At 39.2% G+C, this 18,931-nt stretch overlaps 3 protein-coding genes across 3 annotated transcripts; 2 read left to right on the forward strand and 1 right to left on the reverse strand.

The window, feature by feature from the left end:
• The first annotated feature begins 5,005 nt into the window (after positions 1-5,005).
• On the forward strand, positions 5,006-5,950 carry LOC125397292 (olfactory receptor 51I1). The gene has a single exon (XM_048429571.3). The coding sequence runs from the start codon at positions 5,006-5,008 to the stop codon at positions 5,948-5,950; it is 945 nt and encodes a 314-aa protein (XP_048285528.3).
• Positions 5,951-14,151: 8,201 nt separating this feature from the next.
• On the forward strand, positions 14,152-15,112 carry LOC125397288 (olfactory receptor 51I2-like). Its single transcript, XM_048429567.3, has one exon. The coding sequence runs from the start codon at positions 14,152-14,154 to the stop codon at positions 15,088-15,090; it is 939 nt and encodes a 312-aa protein (XP_048285524.3). The 3' UTR covers positions 15,091-15,112.
• A 2,574-nt stretch (positions 15,113-17,686) lies between these two features.
• Positions 17,687-18,634, reverse strand: Or51q1 (olfactory receptor family 51 subfamily Q member 1). Its single transcript, XM_048429696.2, has one exon. It carries the CDS (start codon positions 18,632-18,634, stop codon positions 17,687-17,689), a length of 948 nt encoding a protein of 315 aa, XP_048285653.1.
• Positions 18,635-18,931: the final 297 nt, after the last annotated feature.

Consider the following 18,931-nt stretch of genomic DNA (forward strand, 5'->3'; position numbering starts at 1 on the left):
TAGCGCAGCAGAATAAAACAAACACGGCCCTGCAAATCCCATCTTGGCTGGGTCCTTTGTGCCCTGTAGCCACATATCTTAGGTGCTGATTGGCAAAGAAGGGGCACAGTTTGAAGTGTTTACATACAAAATCACAAACAAACAGCACTGAGGATGTAATGAAAGATAAGTTACAATATAATGAGCATAATAATTTGAAATAAATTTTATCCTGGAAATTGTTTAGTAGCTGAGAAAGTGAGGAGCAGACAGTGATGCATCCTGGAGATTTGCAATAACCAACGCGACTCCTGTGTAATGATGTGAGGTCCAATTATTAGATATCAGCAAAGGTGAACCCAAGGAAGAAGTAATGGAAGAAGCATGATCTTCGTGAGAAACACCCGGGGCAGGCCTGGGCGGAGAGATTCTATACCTGTGAATGCTTCCCTCCAGCTGAATTTATATGAAAAGTGGCTCATATAGGATGTTGGAATATCCCAAAAATAAGAATTGAGCACTTGCTATATGGAGAATGGACATAGAAGGGTACAGAGTGGATTCTAAGGCATACAAGTCTGGCTAATTCATCTTACTCTGATTGTAATTCTAGTATTGTAGGATAAAGGATCTCCCAAGGGTTTTCATATTCATAATAAGCACTGTGTGTACTATCTCAAGTGTGGCCAAGTAACTAACAAGTCTGCCAACTTCTGAGAAATAAAGATCCTGTTGTGTTTACAATCTTCTTTTTAAAAGCCAAAAAGATTTCTCCAGGAGCTACTTACTATGTATTAATGAGCCCTACTCTTTTCTTCTGAACATGCCCTGTCCACGGAGGACTGATGGCTCTTTGTTCATAGCACTGTCTATTTTCCATGAAAAGGTGGACATGCATGGTTCCTATCCACTCCTGTGCCCATCCATATAGTCACTTACACATTTATCTTGCTTTTTGGAAATTTTTCAAACTTGTGACAAAATTATAACTCCCTCTAAATGTGTGAGCATTTATATGATTTATTGCAATTCACTATTTTCTGTGTTTTTTTTTGCTTCTTGCAAACATATAAAATGTGAATGTTATTAATAACTTAAGTGTCTAAGGATGTACCTGTGGGATCTCAGGGTGACTATGGCTGTGTATGTTTCCTTGTATCATATGTGTGCAGTGTGCTGACAGTCTCAGATGGTGTAGGAGATTCTTCTGTCTTTGTGTTGTTTTCACTGTTTAATAAAGAAACTGCCTTGGCCTCATAGGACAGAACTTAGGTGAGCAGAGAAGACAGAACTGAATTCTGGACGTCAGAAAGCAGAGTCAGAGGATCGCCATGGAGCCGCCAGAGACAGACACTGGGAATTTTGCCTGGTAAGCCACTGCTACGCGGCAATACACAGGTTAATAGAAATGGGTTAAATTAATATAAGAGTTAGCCAATAAGAAGCTAGAGTGAATGGGCAAAGCAGTGATTTAACTAATACAGTTTCTGTGCGGCTATTTTGGGGCTAAGCTAGCTGGGCAACCGGGATGAACAAGCGGGCCCTCTTCTTACACCCAGCAAGGAAAACTGACACACTAGTGGGTGTAGATGACGAAATCAAAAATACCAAGGCCAAGAACAAGATCCCTTTGGGGGCAATTCTCATTTAGAACAGCTCCCTTATTCATTGATGTCACCTGCTAATTATACCACTTTCCTACTCTCCTAATTCATAAAGAGTTTTGGGATTTTGAGGGGTTTATAAATTTATGTCCTACAGAGATGAGCCAAGGCCGCTCTGACGGCTGGACCCACAGCACAGCACAGCACAGCACAGCACAGCACAGCACAGCACATCTGGCTACAGAGAAAGCACAGCTTCTTTGCAGTGAGTGCTCCTCTCTCACTGACCACAGTAATTCTCATCCAGACAGTTCTAATGCAGTCGTTTTCCTAATCTATGTATCCTCCCTCCACAATGGACCAAATATATCTTCTTTTAAAGTCAGCAATGACAGGAAAATGCCAGGTTCCTACTATCTAAATCAGACCATGTGTTCTTAGGCTAAGAAGATGATACATCCAATTTATATTTTTATTTTGTCTTGAGTGTCTTTACACACTTATTTTTAAAAATCTGTATTTTGAATTATGATTTCCTGTACCCAAATCTTGTGTATGAAGCTACAGAAAACAAAAGCAAACAGGTAAAACAAACCACAGAAATGAACTTCCCATTCAACAGCATGCTTTCGAGTCTTCGTTGACTGCTTATTGACTATGTAATGAGAATATAATCAGTGAGGGTTCTACTGTGTGTCTGCAAATGATGCTGATTTGCTATTCCTTGCGTGAGTATGTGTGGGAGAATGTATTTATAAGTAAAGGAGAGTATAGACGTGAACAAAGATTTGTAATGTATATGTAGCACCAATAAACAGTCATGAGGTTTTTTTTTTAAGTTTTATGGTACAACAGTGTCAGACGTGGCAAAGGAGGATGTAGTAGGCTCTGCGTACTCATGTCACATATATGGATGTGAGAGAGTGACTATAAACGTTTGGACATGCATGGAAGTATAAGCATGGGTTTTCTGAAGTGCTAGAGGGCTCTGGACGTGTGTGTGCTACTTCTTCTGACCTTCATTCCTAGAGGGGTTGCATTTGAGGGACATCAACTAACACACAAACAGAAAATCAAAGAAAAAAACCACACCACTTAGAGTGGGAAGCTTTTTGTGTGAAGTTTTCAGAGCTTCTTTCCAGACAGGGAGATCTGGCACCTTCCTTGATTCCTTCAGTTGACTCACCAGAGAAAAGAAAAGGGAGCTGAATTTAGTCTATATTTTGAAAGAGTTCTTAGTATTCCTTGCAGTTGCAAAAGTTTCCATTTCTTCTTGACTCAGAGACAGTTTAAAATAAAAGTAATAAAAATGATCATATTTATATAGAGTGAATCTACAAAAGCCTTATTAGAGACATCAATTTTCACCCTTGTTTGAAATTGCAAGAAAAGTTTTAAGAGAATAGATGACAAGTATTCGCGCTAGTGAAAGAGATGCTTTCATTTCTCAGAAGCCAAGATGTGGCTGTCCTCTCATGTCCCACACAAGTCTAGGATTGTGACTAATAGGTTTATTTTCTGCACACTCTGGTCACCACCACATTTCAGTGTGATTCTAAGGGTACTAAGAACACAATGAAAACTCTAGAAATTGCAAACAATGTAAGGAGTCACTTTACTTATGAACCAAAATAGAGCTTTAATTTTGGGCTTTCGGGCATCATGGAAGCATCTTTGGATAAAGACTATAAAGGTAGTCTTTTATGATATGGTTTCTCAGTGTTCATGATCCCATTATTTCATTTGTTGACATTCTCATGGCTGCTTAAAGACAAAGACTGAGAAAGAGGTTCTCAGGAAGGATACTCAAAGAAACTAATGTAAGTAGAAAACTGAGAAGCAGATGTTAGGGAAACTGAGGGAGAGTAGACCTGGAGGAGAGGGGAGCTGGGGGAAAGCTGGGAGAAATAAAATGGGGAAACTGTGATTGGGATGCATTGTATGAGAGAAGAATCTATTTTCAATAGAAAAATGGAGCAGTTTCTGTAAGATGGAAGCAGCTTTAACAAGGTGAGTTACCAGCAGTATTCATTCTGAAGGGAAGTTCAATGTACTAAGAGCATGTTTTTGTTACATTTAGAAACAAAGAGGTCATCCTAAAGAAATATGCTTGGATAGGGAAAGGGTGTTAACAACTGGTCAATGAAACAAGCAGTACTAGCAGGCTAAGTTCAACAAGACCAATTCCCTGGCATCGAGAGAGACTCAGAAACATTTTGGGGAAGCAGACACTCAAGCAGAGCGTCGGGAGAGATTAAGGAAAGAAGAAAGAAAGAAATTTAACTACGTGTGGGTAACAACCTTGACTGGAAGCTTGAGAGAAAGGGTATCATGTCTGTATGCTGGATGCTTCTGTACTCAGCCATTGCCTGAAGAGAAAGAGCCAGAAAAGGAACAAGACTGAAAGTCTTGTGCAGCTGGAACAGGAGTCTGGGAGGAGCAGCAGGAAGGGAATCTAAGTAGAGCGCCTACCTTCAGAAAAGGGAGACTCCTGCTCCCAAACCTGAGGTAAGAAGAAATAAATGTGCAAATATCTTTAAAAATTTAAACATCAATAATGATATATAATATATGAAATAGAAAATATTATATCAATACACGTATATATTTAAAATTCCAATAAAATGTTCTATTTCTTTGGTTTTATGGACCCAAACAGTTGGTTTGATTATAGAGCTTTTTAAAACATTTATAGTTTTCTATATACATTTCAAAGAGAAGAAAGGCAAAGATCGGGGTAACTGTTTCAGTAGAGAGGATATCAGGAAGGACATAAAAAAGGAAAGTTAATAGACAAATTGACCAGAAGAAAATGGAGCAATTATAGGGTTTCCTAAGCAATCACAAGCATCAAATGGCAAGAGAGATAGGAAGTAGAAATCTAATGTTGAACATTAAAGATTTTAGAGGTAGATTTTGTGTGTGTGTGTGATGAGTTACCATAGCATTGGGAAGTAGAGGCAGAGGTTATTGGAGGTAAGGTTTTGTGGCTACATGCAGTTTATTTATGATACTAAATGGTGAGTTTCTAAAGTCATATTTCTGGTCTATCTTAATTTCTGTTTTTCTCTCCAATGCCCAGTGTGTGACTTCTGGAGTATATGTGGAAGTGGTAGAATAATGACCTGAGCCTTTTGCTCATGTCTCTGCCCCGCTGCTATGTTATAGGCACTCATTGGATCACCAGCCTTTTGCATTTTGTCCTAGGAAGTATGCTCTGCCTGGCAGTACACAAATAAGTGGAAATATGTACCTTTCTTAAAGAACTGACAGTCTAATGTGGAAGGCAGAATGTAGGCACAGATATTAAATGCCTGACGTTTTGTGTTGGAGACAGGATATCTGAGAGAAAAGAAGTGAAGAATTCCCCTCACATCCCCTTTTGGGCCTAATCCTCATCTGCATTCTTCCACCTGCCTGCCATGCTAGGCTTGAATGGCACTTCCTTCCAACCAGCCACACTCCAGTTGACAGGCATTCCTGGGATGCAGACAGGCCAAGCTTGGATTGCCCTGATTTTCTGCTTCCTGTACTTCGTCTCCATTTCAGGTAACCTCAGTATCCTTGCTCTGGTCATTCGAGAACCTCCTTTGCACCAGCCCATGTACTATTTCCTCTCTATGCTCTCTCTCAATGATCTGGGAGTGTCCCTATCCACACTTCCCACTGTGCTTGCGACCTTCTGCTTCAACTACCGCCAAGTTGGTTTTGATGCCTGTCTGGTCCAGATGTTCTTCATCCATACATTTTCTTTCATGGAATCAGGCATACTTCTTGCCATGAGCTTTGACCGGTTTGTGGCTATCTGTGACCCACTACGCTATTCTACTGTGCTTACTAACAGCCGCATCTTGGCTTTGGGCATGGGTATCCTTACCAAAAGTTTCACTACCCTCTTCCCTTTCCCTTTTCTTGTAAAACGATTGCCTTTTTGCAAGGGCAATGTGCTGCACCACTCATATTGTCTCCATCCAGATCTGATGAAAGTGGCATGTGGAGACATCCGTGTTAACAATATCTATGGACTCTTTGTGGTCATTTTTACATATGGTGTGGATTCAGTTTTCATCCTTCTGTCCTATGCATTGATCTTAAGAGCTGTGTTGGCCATTGCATCCCAGGAGCAGCGGCTCAAGGCCCTCAACACCTGCATATCACACATCTGTGCAGTGCTAGCCTTTTATGTGCCCATAATTGCTGTCTCCATGATCCACCGCTTCTGGAAAAGTGCTCCAGCTGTTGTCCATGTTATGATGTCCAATGTCTATCTCTTTGTACCCCCCATGCTCAACCCCATCATCTATAGTGTGAAGACCAAGGAAATACGAAAAGGAATCCTCAAGGTCTTTCATAAATCCCAGACCTGAGGAATGCTGCAGACACTGAGAGAGTTCATTTAGAAGAAGTTCTAAGCCTTGTCTGCCAAGTTTAAGACTTTTGCTAAAACAACATAGAGTGCTCAAGTTCTTGATAGATGTGCATTTGGAGTCAATAAAACAATATCTAACTAAATACAATGATGTACTTAGTTATTGGACACTGACTGTGAGAATTGTGTGCTAGTTGCTAAGACTGTTATAAAGGCAAGTATTGTTAAATGAACAGATACACAGGTCAAAGATATACAAACAGCAACTGATACCCTGAAAAATGTTGGTTGTTTTCTAGGAATAACAAAATCTTGCAGGGCAAATTGACTTGAACAAAGAGAACTCTAAAATCACAAAGAATGAGCTGATAAATTTACATACAGGAAAATGCTATGGAGGTTTGGTGTTGATTTATTTGTAGAAATAGAGACAGGCTATGTTGTGCGGCTAGGAAGTAGTTTATGAAGGCTGACAGAGGTTAGATAGAGTGTTTGCTTCAGGATGGCAGCAAGAGGGGAGGATTAAATTCTTGCCAAAAATTACATTGCCTGAGATAAAATATTTATCCAGAAGATTTAGAGCTTCGGCTCTCCAGCTGTGGTCCAATGAGCAGCACAGTCACACTCCATAGCTTGTTAGAGAACAGACCCTGGATCTCCACATTCCCTTTACCTAGTGAGAGCTTCATTAAATAAAAACTTGATGACTACAGCTTCGAAATCTTAGTAAGTCTCTGAAGACCGTCCAGGTACCAAGAGCTGTGCATTTTCTGTCCTATCGTAAGAACGATAGGACACACAGTACTAAGTGTCTGGAAACAATTCCCAGACCGGCATCATGAGCCACACCTGGAAACTTGTGGGCCACGACAACTCCAAAGGCTTCTCTCTGAGTTCATGAAAGAGATTCTGGAGAGCAGATACAGCAGTCTGTGTCTTAATAAACTGTTCAACTTAATTCTGTTATCTTTAACTTAGAATAATAGCCTTGGATATTTGGGGAAAGGCATAATTAATTTTATTCAATGAAGTTTCCTCTTGAGAAGCAGGGAAACAAGATCTAAAGAGATTATTCAATAAATAATTCATAAAGTTCATAAAGTTGAGGAAAATTCATTCACCTCAGGAGTGTGGTGTCCACAGAGACGCGAGCACAGACTTACTGCCATTCCGTCACCGTGAGATGATGGAGGTTAGACAAGCTTGGCTTCAGATGAGCGTCTGTTGAGCACCCTCGAGCCATCTCATGCTGACTGTCCCCTGATGTGCCTCCTTTCCCTCACCATCCTGAACACCATTTTCTAAGTTCACCTTTACCTAACATTGAAAAATTCAGATGGGACTGTCAAATGAGTAGATAGAACTGAAAAAATAAAGCAAGTTCAATTTTATCATGAGACAAGGGATCATAGTGTATCAGTGAGAATTCAGTGTGTACAAGCACCTTGATTAGGACATCTCCTGAGAAATCACACACTCTACTGTAAGACAGTCCACTTTTGCTCATGTATGTATGTATGCCTATGTGTCTGTCTGGATGCATGTATTTTTCCACTTAAGCTTTCACCTGGGATGAACCTCTTGATTTCTTCACAAATACCTAAAATTTAACACGATATCCATTTAAAATATTTTATTAGCCCATATTTGTTGTACTGATGTGTTTTGTAATAGAATTTTATTAAAGTGTATCAAGTGCTTTGAACACATTCTCCAATTACCCTCTCCTGTTCTCCATCTCCCCTCTGCTAGATCCTTCCACTTCTTAACTCGTCCTTCTACTACCTTAATGTTGTGTGTGTGTGTGTGTGTGCTCGTGCGCATGAGCTACACATGACAAAAAACAACAAAGTTTTCTTTCTGAATCTTTACTACTTTGCAGTGAGCACATGAACTAGTTTTGAGATTTTCATATGGGCAAACCATTAAACACCTGTGCTCGCTCTCACAAAACTCCCCCTTGTCTCCCTCCTCCCTTCTGTCAAGTTTTTATTCCTCTGAATAGTCCCCCTTTGCTGTTATATTACAAACATGTGCCCATGCACACACATATGTGCACACATGCACATAAGTGCATGCACACACAAACATGTAAACACAAATACAACCCTCCCTGTTACCTTTAACTTTCATATTATCTATACATTTCATCTTAATTCACATTTAAATCTAGATTCTGTATATGGATTATTTTGCTTCATAAGATGAACTCCAGGACAGCCCATTTTTCTGCAAATGACCTAATTTTTCTCTCTTTCCAGCTGATTAAAATTCTGTCACATGGATATAAAATACTTTCTTTACTCATTCATCTGATGGGCATGTAGGCAGGTTTTACTTCTTGACTATTATGACTAGTGCTGCAATAAACATGAGTGTGCAAATGTCTCCCCAGCAGTGACTGTTGAAATTTATAATAAACATTTTGTCAAGATTTGCAGTGATGTTATCTTATGTACTGCACTAATATAATAGTGTTATCACTACCTGAATGAATAATTATATGTGATTTTTTTCTTTATCCACTCACTTGATAGAGATAGCTACAGACTTTATAAAAGGATGAAAGTCAAGGCTCACCAGAGACATGGTAGAGCCACAGCACCCCATGACTTTCGAAATCAGTTCTTTGATGCTACAAGATTTTTTTACGTAAGTTCTTCTGAGTTCTATGACTAGTATCCAAACTCATTATTCCAGCTCAATTAATAACCAACAATGGGAGAAGATATTATTTCCACTTGTTCTTCCAGTATTGCAGAACTCCGAGGGAGAAAGAATCTCCTTGCCAAGCTCCATTTCCCTTTCCGCTCGCATACACAGCCAGACAGGAAGTAGAAACTGTTTCCCTTCCGTTCTTTCCTCCACAAGGCCTCATTCCACAAGAAACCAAAATGAAAAAGAGGTACATGAAATATTTAATGAAAATAACAGACACTGAAGAAAAAACTACTGGGGATGGAAAATTGAGAGATGCCTCAGAGCTTGTGGTGAGGAAATTACACATACTCCATTCAACTCTAATCAAACAGGCCCTCCACGTCTTTCCCGTTGAACACCTGTCTCATAGACACTTAGCTGTTCTATGAAAAACAAGTTCCAAGTTGTAAAAAAGTTAATCTTTCACAGTCATGAAGCGATCAGGCTACATGGGTAGGATTCAACCAATATCTATGCAAATTTGAATCTCCTTCACACCCTCATATGTTTATTACAGAAGAGACCCTGAAGTTGTGGAAGTTGGTTCAGGGTTCAGGGGGAGATGGAAGAGTTGAGTGGGGAACTGGATAGGGAGCAGGAGGGGCAAATGAATGAATGTAACCAGGGTCATAATCTCTATTGTTTAATTCATGAGGTTGCCTATGCTCTCTCCCTTCATATGCTTTAAGTTTTGCCTGGAAACTGAGGCTCTTTAAAGTTCAGTATTCAAGGATCGTGCCTCTGGATTCCAGGCACAGTTTGAACACTGGCCTGGCTATTGTGCAGTGATTAGAGTTTCAGGTAGTGAGCCCAGAGGTTCTTTTCTCTATCTCCATCTCATGCAAGCAGCTGAAATTCTTTTATCTCTTGGGAGAGATGGCAGCACCTCTCCAAGGGAAATGGCTTTCAAAAGTTCTTGATTTTAATTCCCACAGTGAGATCCCACCCTCTCCATTTCCCAACACATCTCATCATCACACTGGAACAAAATAGAACCCTAAAGTCCTAGGCCTTTAGAAAGCTCTTGCCTATATATATATTTAAGTCCATCTCCATTTTTGTCTAGTAACTGCCTGAGGCTACTCTGAAACCACTGTGAACTTTGGCCACCTGAAAAATCTAAGAATTTCTTCATAAAGCCTTCTCAGGTGATGTTGAGTCTGCTTTTTCTTGATGTGTGTACAGAAGTGTGTTTTTATCCTTCACTCTATTTGCTTTTCAGTCTTCATTATCATAATCCTGTATTTTTGAATTTCTGTTAATTCCTGTGTGTTTCTGAATAGATGCTACAATTTGTTTAGTCCATGACAGAGAGGTTTAAGATAATCAACAAGTCAAAAAACTTCACCGTTACAGGTTTTCTGTAGAAAGAGTAATACTTGTTCAAATGCCCTAAAGTTTCCCAGGTGCTTTCAGTTGGGATTGCCAGAGGTGCACTTAATAATACAGATGGTATAATGATGATGATGATGATGATGATGACGATAATAATAATAATAATGATAATAATAATAATGGCCCCATAACAGGGGCTAGAAACTAGTCTATGTCATGTCTCACACCGATGCAGTTTTTAGAAATTATGTCACAAATGGAAGAGACCTTGATTGCCGGAAACCTTAGGCCGAAGGTCAGGCAGAGAGCTGCAAGGACCTGCAATCTCATTTCAGCACGTGCTGCTAGCCCCTCTCCATATTCCCATGTGGACTTATTCTGTCTTCACATATCTCTACTGCACACAAACAGTGTACTTTTGACTCTGAGAAAACATTCCTCTTTTTTTTTTTCAGGAGCCAAGACAGTTTCTTTATTAATGAATGACATTCATAGCATACAGAAGGGAATCCTACATCTCCTCTCCTTTTCTGTTTAAATAAAACTTTAACTTTAACACAGAAAAAAAATATATATATAACAAAACAAGTGTCAAGCAAGAATTACAGTTATAATATTTATATCTACTTTATCTTTTATCATAACTAATAAAACTGTAATTATAACTATTTATTTATTAACTCCATTAAAAGCTCCAGAAGGACATAATATTACCTAGGTAAACAGAAAGTGCATTGTAAGCAACTTCTAAATCTCTACAATGGGCCAGTAGGCTGAAGATGGGTGCCCGCAACATTACAGAACTTTGGGTGGCTGTCCAGACAGGAAGATGTCTCTGTCAATTGTAGAGATTTAGAAGTTGCTTACAAAACATTCCTCTTATGAGCTTCAAATTACTTCCTGTGACCTCCACACTCACCTCCTTTTAGCCCTGGCCCCACTCATCTCCAGTGTGGCCCCCTCTTGTTAAGACTCACTAGCCTGATTTTCTCCAAAGCTGCCCAAGTGGAATGTTTTCATAAGTCACAGTTGGTTTGATAACTGTTTAGAGCATGCAACACGGAACTCTCGGTTTTGACCGAGCAACACATCTACATCTCTATTCTATTTATCTAGTGATGATTTTAGTTTTCCAAAAGCACATTTCATAGTCAGTCACAGAAAGTACTTTGGAGGGTATTTGATCAGGCAGAAATACAACCTTAAAAGAGTCCATAGTCTAACAGGGAGGACAGGCCACAGTGTATACCAATCATTTTACTAGAAATAATCATAAGTGGGTGGGATATTGAGTGTATTTGCTTGTTTATTTATTTTTGAGGCAGGGTCTTTCTATATAGCTGTCGCTGTAACTTGTTATGTAGATCAGGAGAGCCTTGAGCTCGGAGGTCTGCCTACCTCTGATTTCCAAGTGCTTGGATTAAAGGTATGTATACACTGACATTCCCTGCTATGAAGTAGATTTTGTTCATTGAATTTCTCAAGTTTTCCAAACACCCTCATTGAAGACATATTCACAAATTTAAGCAGTCAGCCAGATATCATAGCATGATGTAATACAAACGGTGAAAAGATTCAGGCAGACTATTTTCTGGGCATTACCAACTACCTGACTATTAACTCTGCAGCCACCACAGAACTGCCTCTCAGCTTCAAACAAGACTGCAGGAAGTTTGGTAAATATAAGCCTGATACAAATAATGTGAAAAATACAATCCTCAGCACAAGAAAGTAGAAGAGTTTTTGGAACATTTCTGTTTGTGGAAATCAACATAATTATAGTATTTTTAGAAAGGAATAAAAAATCAATTGTAGAAAGCCATATTTTCAAACCAGTAGACTGTCCTAACAATGGTACAGGAATCAGTAAAGTAGAAGGAGACAACTTTGAGGGAGATTCATTTCATGGACAAAGATACGCCTAAGAATTTAGGCTTAAAATAAATACAAGAGGATATTTGTTCTCAAGAATAATTTTAGGTATGCTGATGAACAGAAATATTATAGATTATAAACAGTAATTGTCAAGATATATTAAAAATATGGTTGCATTCTTCCCAAGCTGGAATGTCACTGTCTATAATATCAAGCCTATAAAACATTATGAAGTTAGGCTTAAGATAAATTTATATTTATGTTTACCCAGTATTATGAAACGCTATCACTGTGTAAACTGTTGATTCATGTTTCCAGAAAAAAGCTTGCCGAGAAATCCTGTGTGGAACTAAAAGTGAGAACTTTGAGAAGTAGACAACAGAATGTAGTATGAGCAATGTGCTGCTGGAGAAGGGATCATAAATTAACATCTCCAAAGCTTTCAGTTATTGCTTACATATTCAATTGCTTATGTATTGAGTATTTTATACAAGTCTGCTATATACTTGAACTTGGGCAAGTACTAGGAATTACTGAATAAAATAATTGTTCTCCATTTTTCTGATGGGGTTTCATTCTAGGAGGAGGTACAGATATTAAACTAACAATCATACAGCAAAATACATGCTCACAAATTAAGATAAATGTTTTCACATTCAAACTAAGAGGAAGAAAGTCACCTGTAAGACAACCAAGTATGACGCAGTCAGTGTTTTGGAGGAGCAGAAAGCGTTCAATTATTGAGAGTAATTAAGTACAGCTTGGATGACAATTTGGTGGCAAGATGTTATGGAGGAGATTATGGATAAATCATATAACAAAGCTATCATATACTGAAGGTTAAGCAGATACAAAGTAACATGTAATAAAGACAGAAATGTAACAGAAGGCCATCTATTTCTTTTTTAAAAAAGACTTTTTTTTTACTTATTCAATGACTCTTTCACGCTCATTTCCATGTTTCTCTTCATCTGCCCTCTTTCCCTGTAACCCTCTCGCCGCCAAAAAAAAATTTAATAGAAAAGAAGAAAAAAGAAAAAAAGGAAAAAATCTCATGGAAACTTCAGTGTGATGCCGTGAGTCATGCAGTGACCCCCTTTATCCACAAATCTTTACATTTACTTGCAAGTGTTCATTGCAAAGAGGCATTGGTTTGGTTTGAGGCCTCCTGTTTCTACTACACCATCAATGCTGGGTCCTCGCTGAGACCCTTCCTGAATATCCCGTTGTTGTCCTGTGTTGTGGAAATCCTGCAGCTTTGGGTCTGTGGGTCAGGTTCCTTTGCATGCTTCAGCAGGTCATAGATGGTGGATGTTGGGGCGGACCATGTCATGATCCTGATTTTGGACCTGGACAGCTGCAGGTTGATTGGCCTGCCAGTTCTCCCCATCCTCTCCATTCGACAATGAGTAACAGTGAAGGATTCACATAGACGCTGCGATTCGCATATCTGGTCTGTTGTGAATGATCAAACATATGACTGGAGCATCAGTCACTTTGGTGTCATTCCATCTTCTGCTTACATTTCTTTTAAAAATTTGTCTTGCTATTGTAACCACCATTCATTATGTTACATTCTATTAAGCGACATCACATAATTTTGAACTTTAGTATTTTTACACTACAATTAGTCCCTTTACGACCAACAGAATCATTTTTACATTTTTTTTTCTGTCCATGGATTCTGGGTCAAATCTCATTTTTGTAACACTTCATCATTAATAGGTTTGCTGAACTCTGTTTTCCACTCATTGGTCACTTATAAGTTCTCATTTTCATCTAGAACTTTCATTTCTGGCCTTCTAAAGCCACAGCCTTGATTTATCCAATACACTGCTCCCTGCCTGGAACAGAGTGAGAACACATGGTTATGATTTCTTCAGAGTTCTTGTCATCTCATATTTATATCAATTCCACGGTGACACTAACCTAGCTCAAACAGAGATTCACTTTCACCACCTTAGAGAATCAGAAACAAGAGCAATGAATGTCAAAATTCTCTACTTTCTACTCATTTAAATATGAGACTAGTATGCCTTCATTTTATAAGAGAACAAACAAAAAGAAATCTCTCATAAGATCTAGAAATCTGAAATTCATCTTTGACATGCAACAGCTGGACCATGGGGACTTGGGAGCAGGAAGAAAGGTGTGAATGTCTGCTATGTTGCTTCACCCAGCACCTTTCTCACTTCCTTCTGGTGGAGGCTAACAGGCATAACTAACTGCTGTGGGCTAACTTCAGTTTGCTTCAAATGCAGGTGAAGACTTGTCTCTGTCGTTGGTGTCATGGGAGTCGAGAACAACGGAAGTCTTGACCTGCTATCAGTCTTCCTGACCGGCATTCCAGGGCTGGAGGACCGACATGGCTGGCTGTCCATTCCCTTTCTCATCATGTACGTGGTTGCCATTGTAGGAAACAGCCTAATCATGGCAGCAGTTCAGACAGACTCAGCTCTCCATGAGCCAATGTACCTGTTCCTCTCCATGCTGGCCATCTCTGAGGTGGGAGTGTCTGTGTCCACACTGCCCACTGTTATGGGCATCCTTTGGTTTAATGCCTACAGAATTGACTTTGATGGCTGTTTGGCCCAAATGTTCTTCATTCACACTTTCTCTGGCATGGAGTCAGGAGTCTTGTTGGCCATGAGTTATGACCGCTTTGTAGCCATTTACAACCCTCTGCGCTATACAACCATCCTAACTCTCCCTCGGATCGTGTCCATGGGTGTCAGTATTACACTAAAGAGCATTGCACTCATGGCCCCACTTCCAGTTCTTTTAAAACAGCTACCATATTGTCACATAAATATCCTCTCCCATTCTTATTGCCTCCACTCAGACCTGATCCAGCTGCCTTGTGCAGATACTAGGCTGAACAGCATTCTGGGCTTGGCCATTGTCCTGGCCACTTTTGGGCTGGACTCACTGCTCATTGTGGTTTCTTATGGGCTCATTCTTTACACAGTGATGGGTATTGCTTCTGGGGAGGGTCGGAGGAAGGCACTCAACACATGTGTGTCACATATCTGTGCAGTGCTCATATATTATGTGCCTATGATTGGTGTGTCTGTGATGCATCGTGTTGCCAAGCATGCGTCACCAGTGGTCCACACACTCATGTCAAGCGTCTACCTTTTTGTGCCGCCAGTGCTCAATCCCATCATATACAGTGTTAAGACCCGTCCAGTTCAACGGGGAATTGCCTCCTTGTTCTCCTGCAAGTAGGAATGATCTGAACCACAGACTCAGGGGCAGGGATTATTATTGTCTCCATAAACTATGATTGTAAGCCTCCCACAGGTAAAGTTTTCAGGTAGGTGTTTTGACAAGGAAGAGGAGAAGGAATTCAAAGCATAACTACACATTTGATTTTGAATTACAAGTGACATACTCAAATGCATCCTGTCTTACATTTTATTGATGTACACGTATCTCTGAATACACACACCCATACTTTTCTTCTCTAATCATATAAATAATTGAAGGCAGAGATAATAAATTTATTCTTCATTCCATCCTAACTCTTATCACATAGAAAGTTAATAATAGTTTTGATATTTAATGATATCTGAATTAAAGTAAGTCAAAATTTTCACTTTTATGGGATTCCTAGGGATGAAGAAGTGTCCCTTTTAGTTAAGAAAGGTGATTTTGGAAATGTGCCTTTGAATGAGTATACTTTCCTGTTTGCCTCAGATACTCATTGTTTGAGTATTTTCTTCATTATGATAGAACCCATTTTCACTCTGAAAATTCCGAAAATTGTCCATCCTTAAACAATAAGTTTTATTAATCACTCACCTATGAAATCACCTTGCTATATAAGGAACTAATTCTTCCTCAAACATACCATGCAATGGTCTCCACAACCAGAATTTATGTGTATTTAGTGACTCTGGGATGCACATTGAATGAATGATTTCAACCGAGGCATAAAGTAAAATATGAATAGACTCAGCTGCCTGCCTGCTTCAGCATCCTGTCTTCTCCCTCCGTCCTTCCATTCCCTCTCCCTTTATCAGATTCAACACGCTGGGTGGTACATTCTGTTCTCTTCCCTGACTCCTCCTTCCAGCTCTATCAACACAGATCTCACTGGTTTTTTTCCTCCTTCTGCCTATGGTTTAGTAGAATGTTTCATGCAATAGGGATGACCACAGTCTCACCTCTGCAACTCAATTCTCTTTGTAGACTTGGTTCACAGGCTTAGTCCCAGGCCCTCAGACCCTCTCACTTTAAGGCCCCCAACCACAATGACAATATTTTCCATTTTGTAGGTTATTCCTCCCTATTGATTTAGTTCACTGGTTACCTATACTCAGTAATTTTTTGAAGTACTTGTTTGGTTTGGAACAGCAAATGTAAAATTTTGTTTATATATTTTCCAAGACAAAAAAACCTGTCCAGATTAAGTATTTTCAGGTTGATAGTTAATATTTTACAACAAATGTATGTAGTTGATGAGAATTCATTTTCGGAGATATTTTTGGTTTATAATACTTCATCATAGATTTAAATATTTCATGAATCTAAATATGTGTTTCAATAGCTACCATTAGTTATCTGAGAATATACTTTAACAGATATTTACATAAACACATTTGTTGACTCTAACTCACTTTTCATTTGTGTCACCAACAAGGTCTTGACTGTGAAATATATTTTTGTGTTTGAAAATTATTTAATGTTTTTCTATCCTAAATATATATGACAAAACATACATGCATATTTAACTATGTGTTTCTGAAATAGCTATCCTATACTATTAAAGATTACAGGAATTTTAAAGAGAGCAGCAAGTCAGGTATACAGGAGGGTTTGGAGGGAGAAAAAAGAAGGGAGGCATAACATAATTATAATCTGAAAATATAAAAGTGGTTTTAAAAACTAAAAAATGCATTTTGCATATAATTTATGTAAATAATAAAAGCATTAAAAATTTTGCATTACTTGAATAATCTAGATAAGAACTGGTATCTTAATGATATGAATAGTTTTTTATTGCAAATAAATATTTGTTAATAAATAATACCTATGTTGGCTTGCAACCATATTATTACTATATTTGGTTTCTGTTTTTCCTAAAGGTGTTAATGCTGGGAAGCTTGATAACAGACATAAGAAGATGATATTAGAGCTGTTTGATAACAGACTTAAGAAGCTGATAGCAGAGTTGTTCTCTTACTGTCTAGCGCCATTGCTTAATGGATGCTCTGGAACCAAATCACAAAATTTAAGTGAACTCTACCTGAAATTAAACTGTTTCTTAATTCCTATTTTCCCAAGCTCTCAGTTTCTTAAACTTATTTCACTTCACCTTTTGATATATAGCATTCATTTGCCTTTCATGTAGTACCAACATCTCTCGTCTATTCTTTCTTTAATTGGTCTCCTTGTTCATAGAGTTTCTTCCATTATTATGGGTTGAAATCACTTAAGAACTCATTTTTAATTAAATTCTAGTATTCAGTAATGAAAGAGGTATACAAAGGCTTGCTTCAGTGAGTATGTTCATACATTATAAGAATTTTGAGTTTGTAAAACAAAATCATATAAACACTGCAGAAGAAAGAAAAAGTCTTATATTTTGAAAATGGATTTCTTCATCTCAAAGGCATGTGGTTAGAGAAAAGCAAACTGAAGCTCATAAAAATACTCATTTTAACTTCCATAAAATAATGATGTCACTTGTATTAACTGGGAGTATCTTACAGAGCATCTGTTCTTCGCATCTTTGCTGTATGTAATTTATGGTATAAAATTTATGCTTAATTCTATATTACATGCATATGATTACTCCTTTCAATATAAACTTCAGTCTTCAGTGCACTTTTCTCTGTAAGAGGAGACGAGTGATCCCCTGGCGGATCTGCTTGGTCTTTGCACTGTAAATGATGGGGTTCATCACAGGAGGTGCCAACAAGTAGATATTGGCTGTGAGAACATGGATCAGTGGAGAGGCATGCTTGGCAAAGCGGTGAGTCATAGACACACCAACCATGGGCACATAGAGAACCAGAACAGCCAGCATGTGGGACAGACAGTTGTTGAGAGCCCGCAGTCGCTCAGTCCAAGTGGCTGTGTTCAGGATACTTTTCAGGATGAGTGCATAGGAGAATACGATGAGCAGGGGGTCTAATACAATAATGAGAAGGACCAGAGCGAATCCATACCAGCTGTTGACTCTGATGTCTGCACAGACCAAGTGAATCATATCCTGGTGGAGGCAGTAGGAGTGAGAAAGAAGGCGGGAATGGCAGAAGGGCAAGCGCTTCAGCAGGAAAAGGGAGGGAAGCACAGCTAAAACACAGCGGCAGACGATAGTCAACCCAATTCTACCAATGACCTCATTGGTGAGGATGGAGGCATAATGGAGTGGGCGGCAGATGGCCACATAACGGTCAAAGGACATGGCCAATAGAACGGATGATTCCATAAAGGAGAACCCATGGAGGAAGAAGAGCTGGGCAAAGCAGCCCTCAAAGCTGATTTCCCGAATGTTAAACCAGAGGAGTTGCATGACGGTGGGCAGTGTGGTGAGAGTGAGACCCAGGTCAGTGAGGGCCAGCATGGAGAGGAAGAGGTACATGGGCTGGCGGAGAGAGGGCTCTGTGCAAATCACAGTGAGGATAGTGGTGTTGCCCATAATGGAGATGGAGTAGAGGCAAAAGAAGGGGATGGAGATCCAGAGATGGAGAGCCTCAAATCCAGGGATGCCCGTGAGGATGAAGTAGAAGGGACTGTGAGTGATGTTAGTCACTTCTGACATGCTTGGTAGAGTCAAGATACAGAATCTGCATTACACATTAAGAACAGTGTCAATATGATACTGTAAGGGAGTCATTGTTCATTCAACCAGTAAAATCAAGAAGTTGAACACTGAGGATTCTCCCATAAATTTCTATTTAAGATAAACTCATTTTTTTCAACTTTTATTACTTCTGCCATGTACTAAAATTTAGCTATTTATTTCCTCCGGGAACATGTACTCTTATACCTGTTGTATCTGTGCATACACACACACACACACACACACACACACACACACACACACACACACACATAA

The sequence above is a fragment of the Myodes glareolus genome, chromosome 7 (genome assembly GCF_982192425.1).
Source record: "Myodes glareolus chromosome 7, mMyoGla1.1, whole genome shotgun sequence".
Lineage (NCBI taxonomy): Eukaryota > Metazoa > Chordata > Mammalia > Rodentia > Cricetidae > Myodes > Myodes glareolus.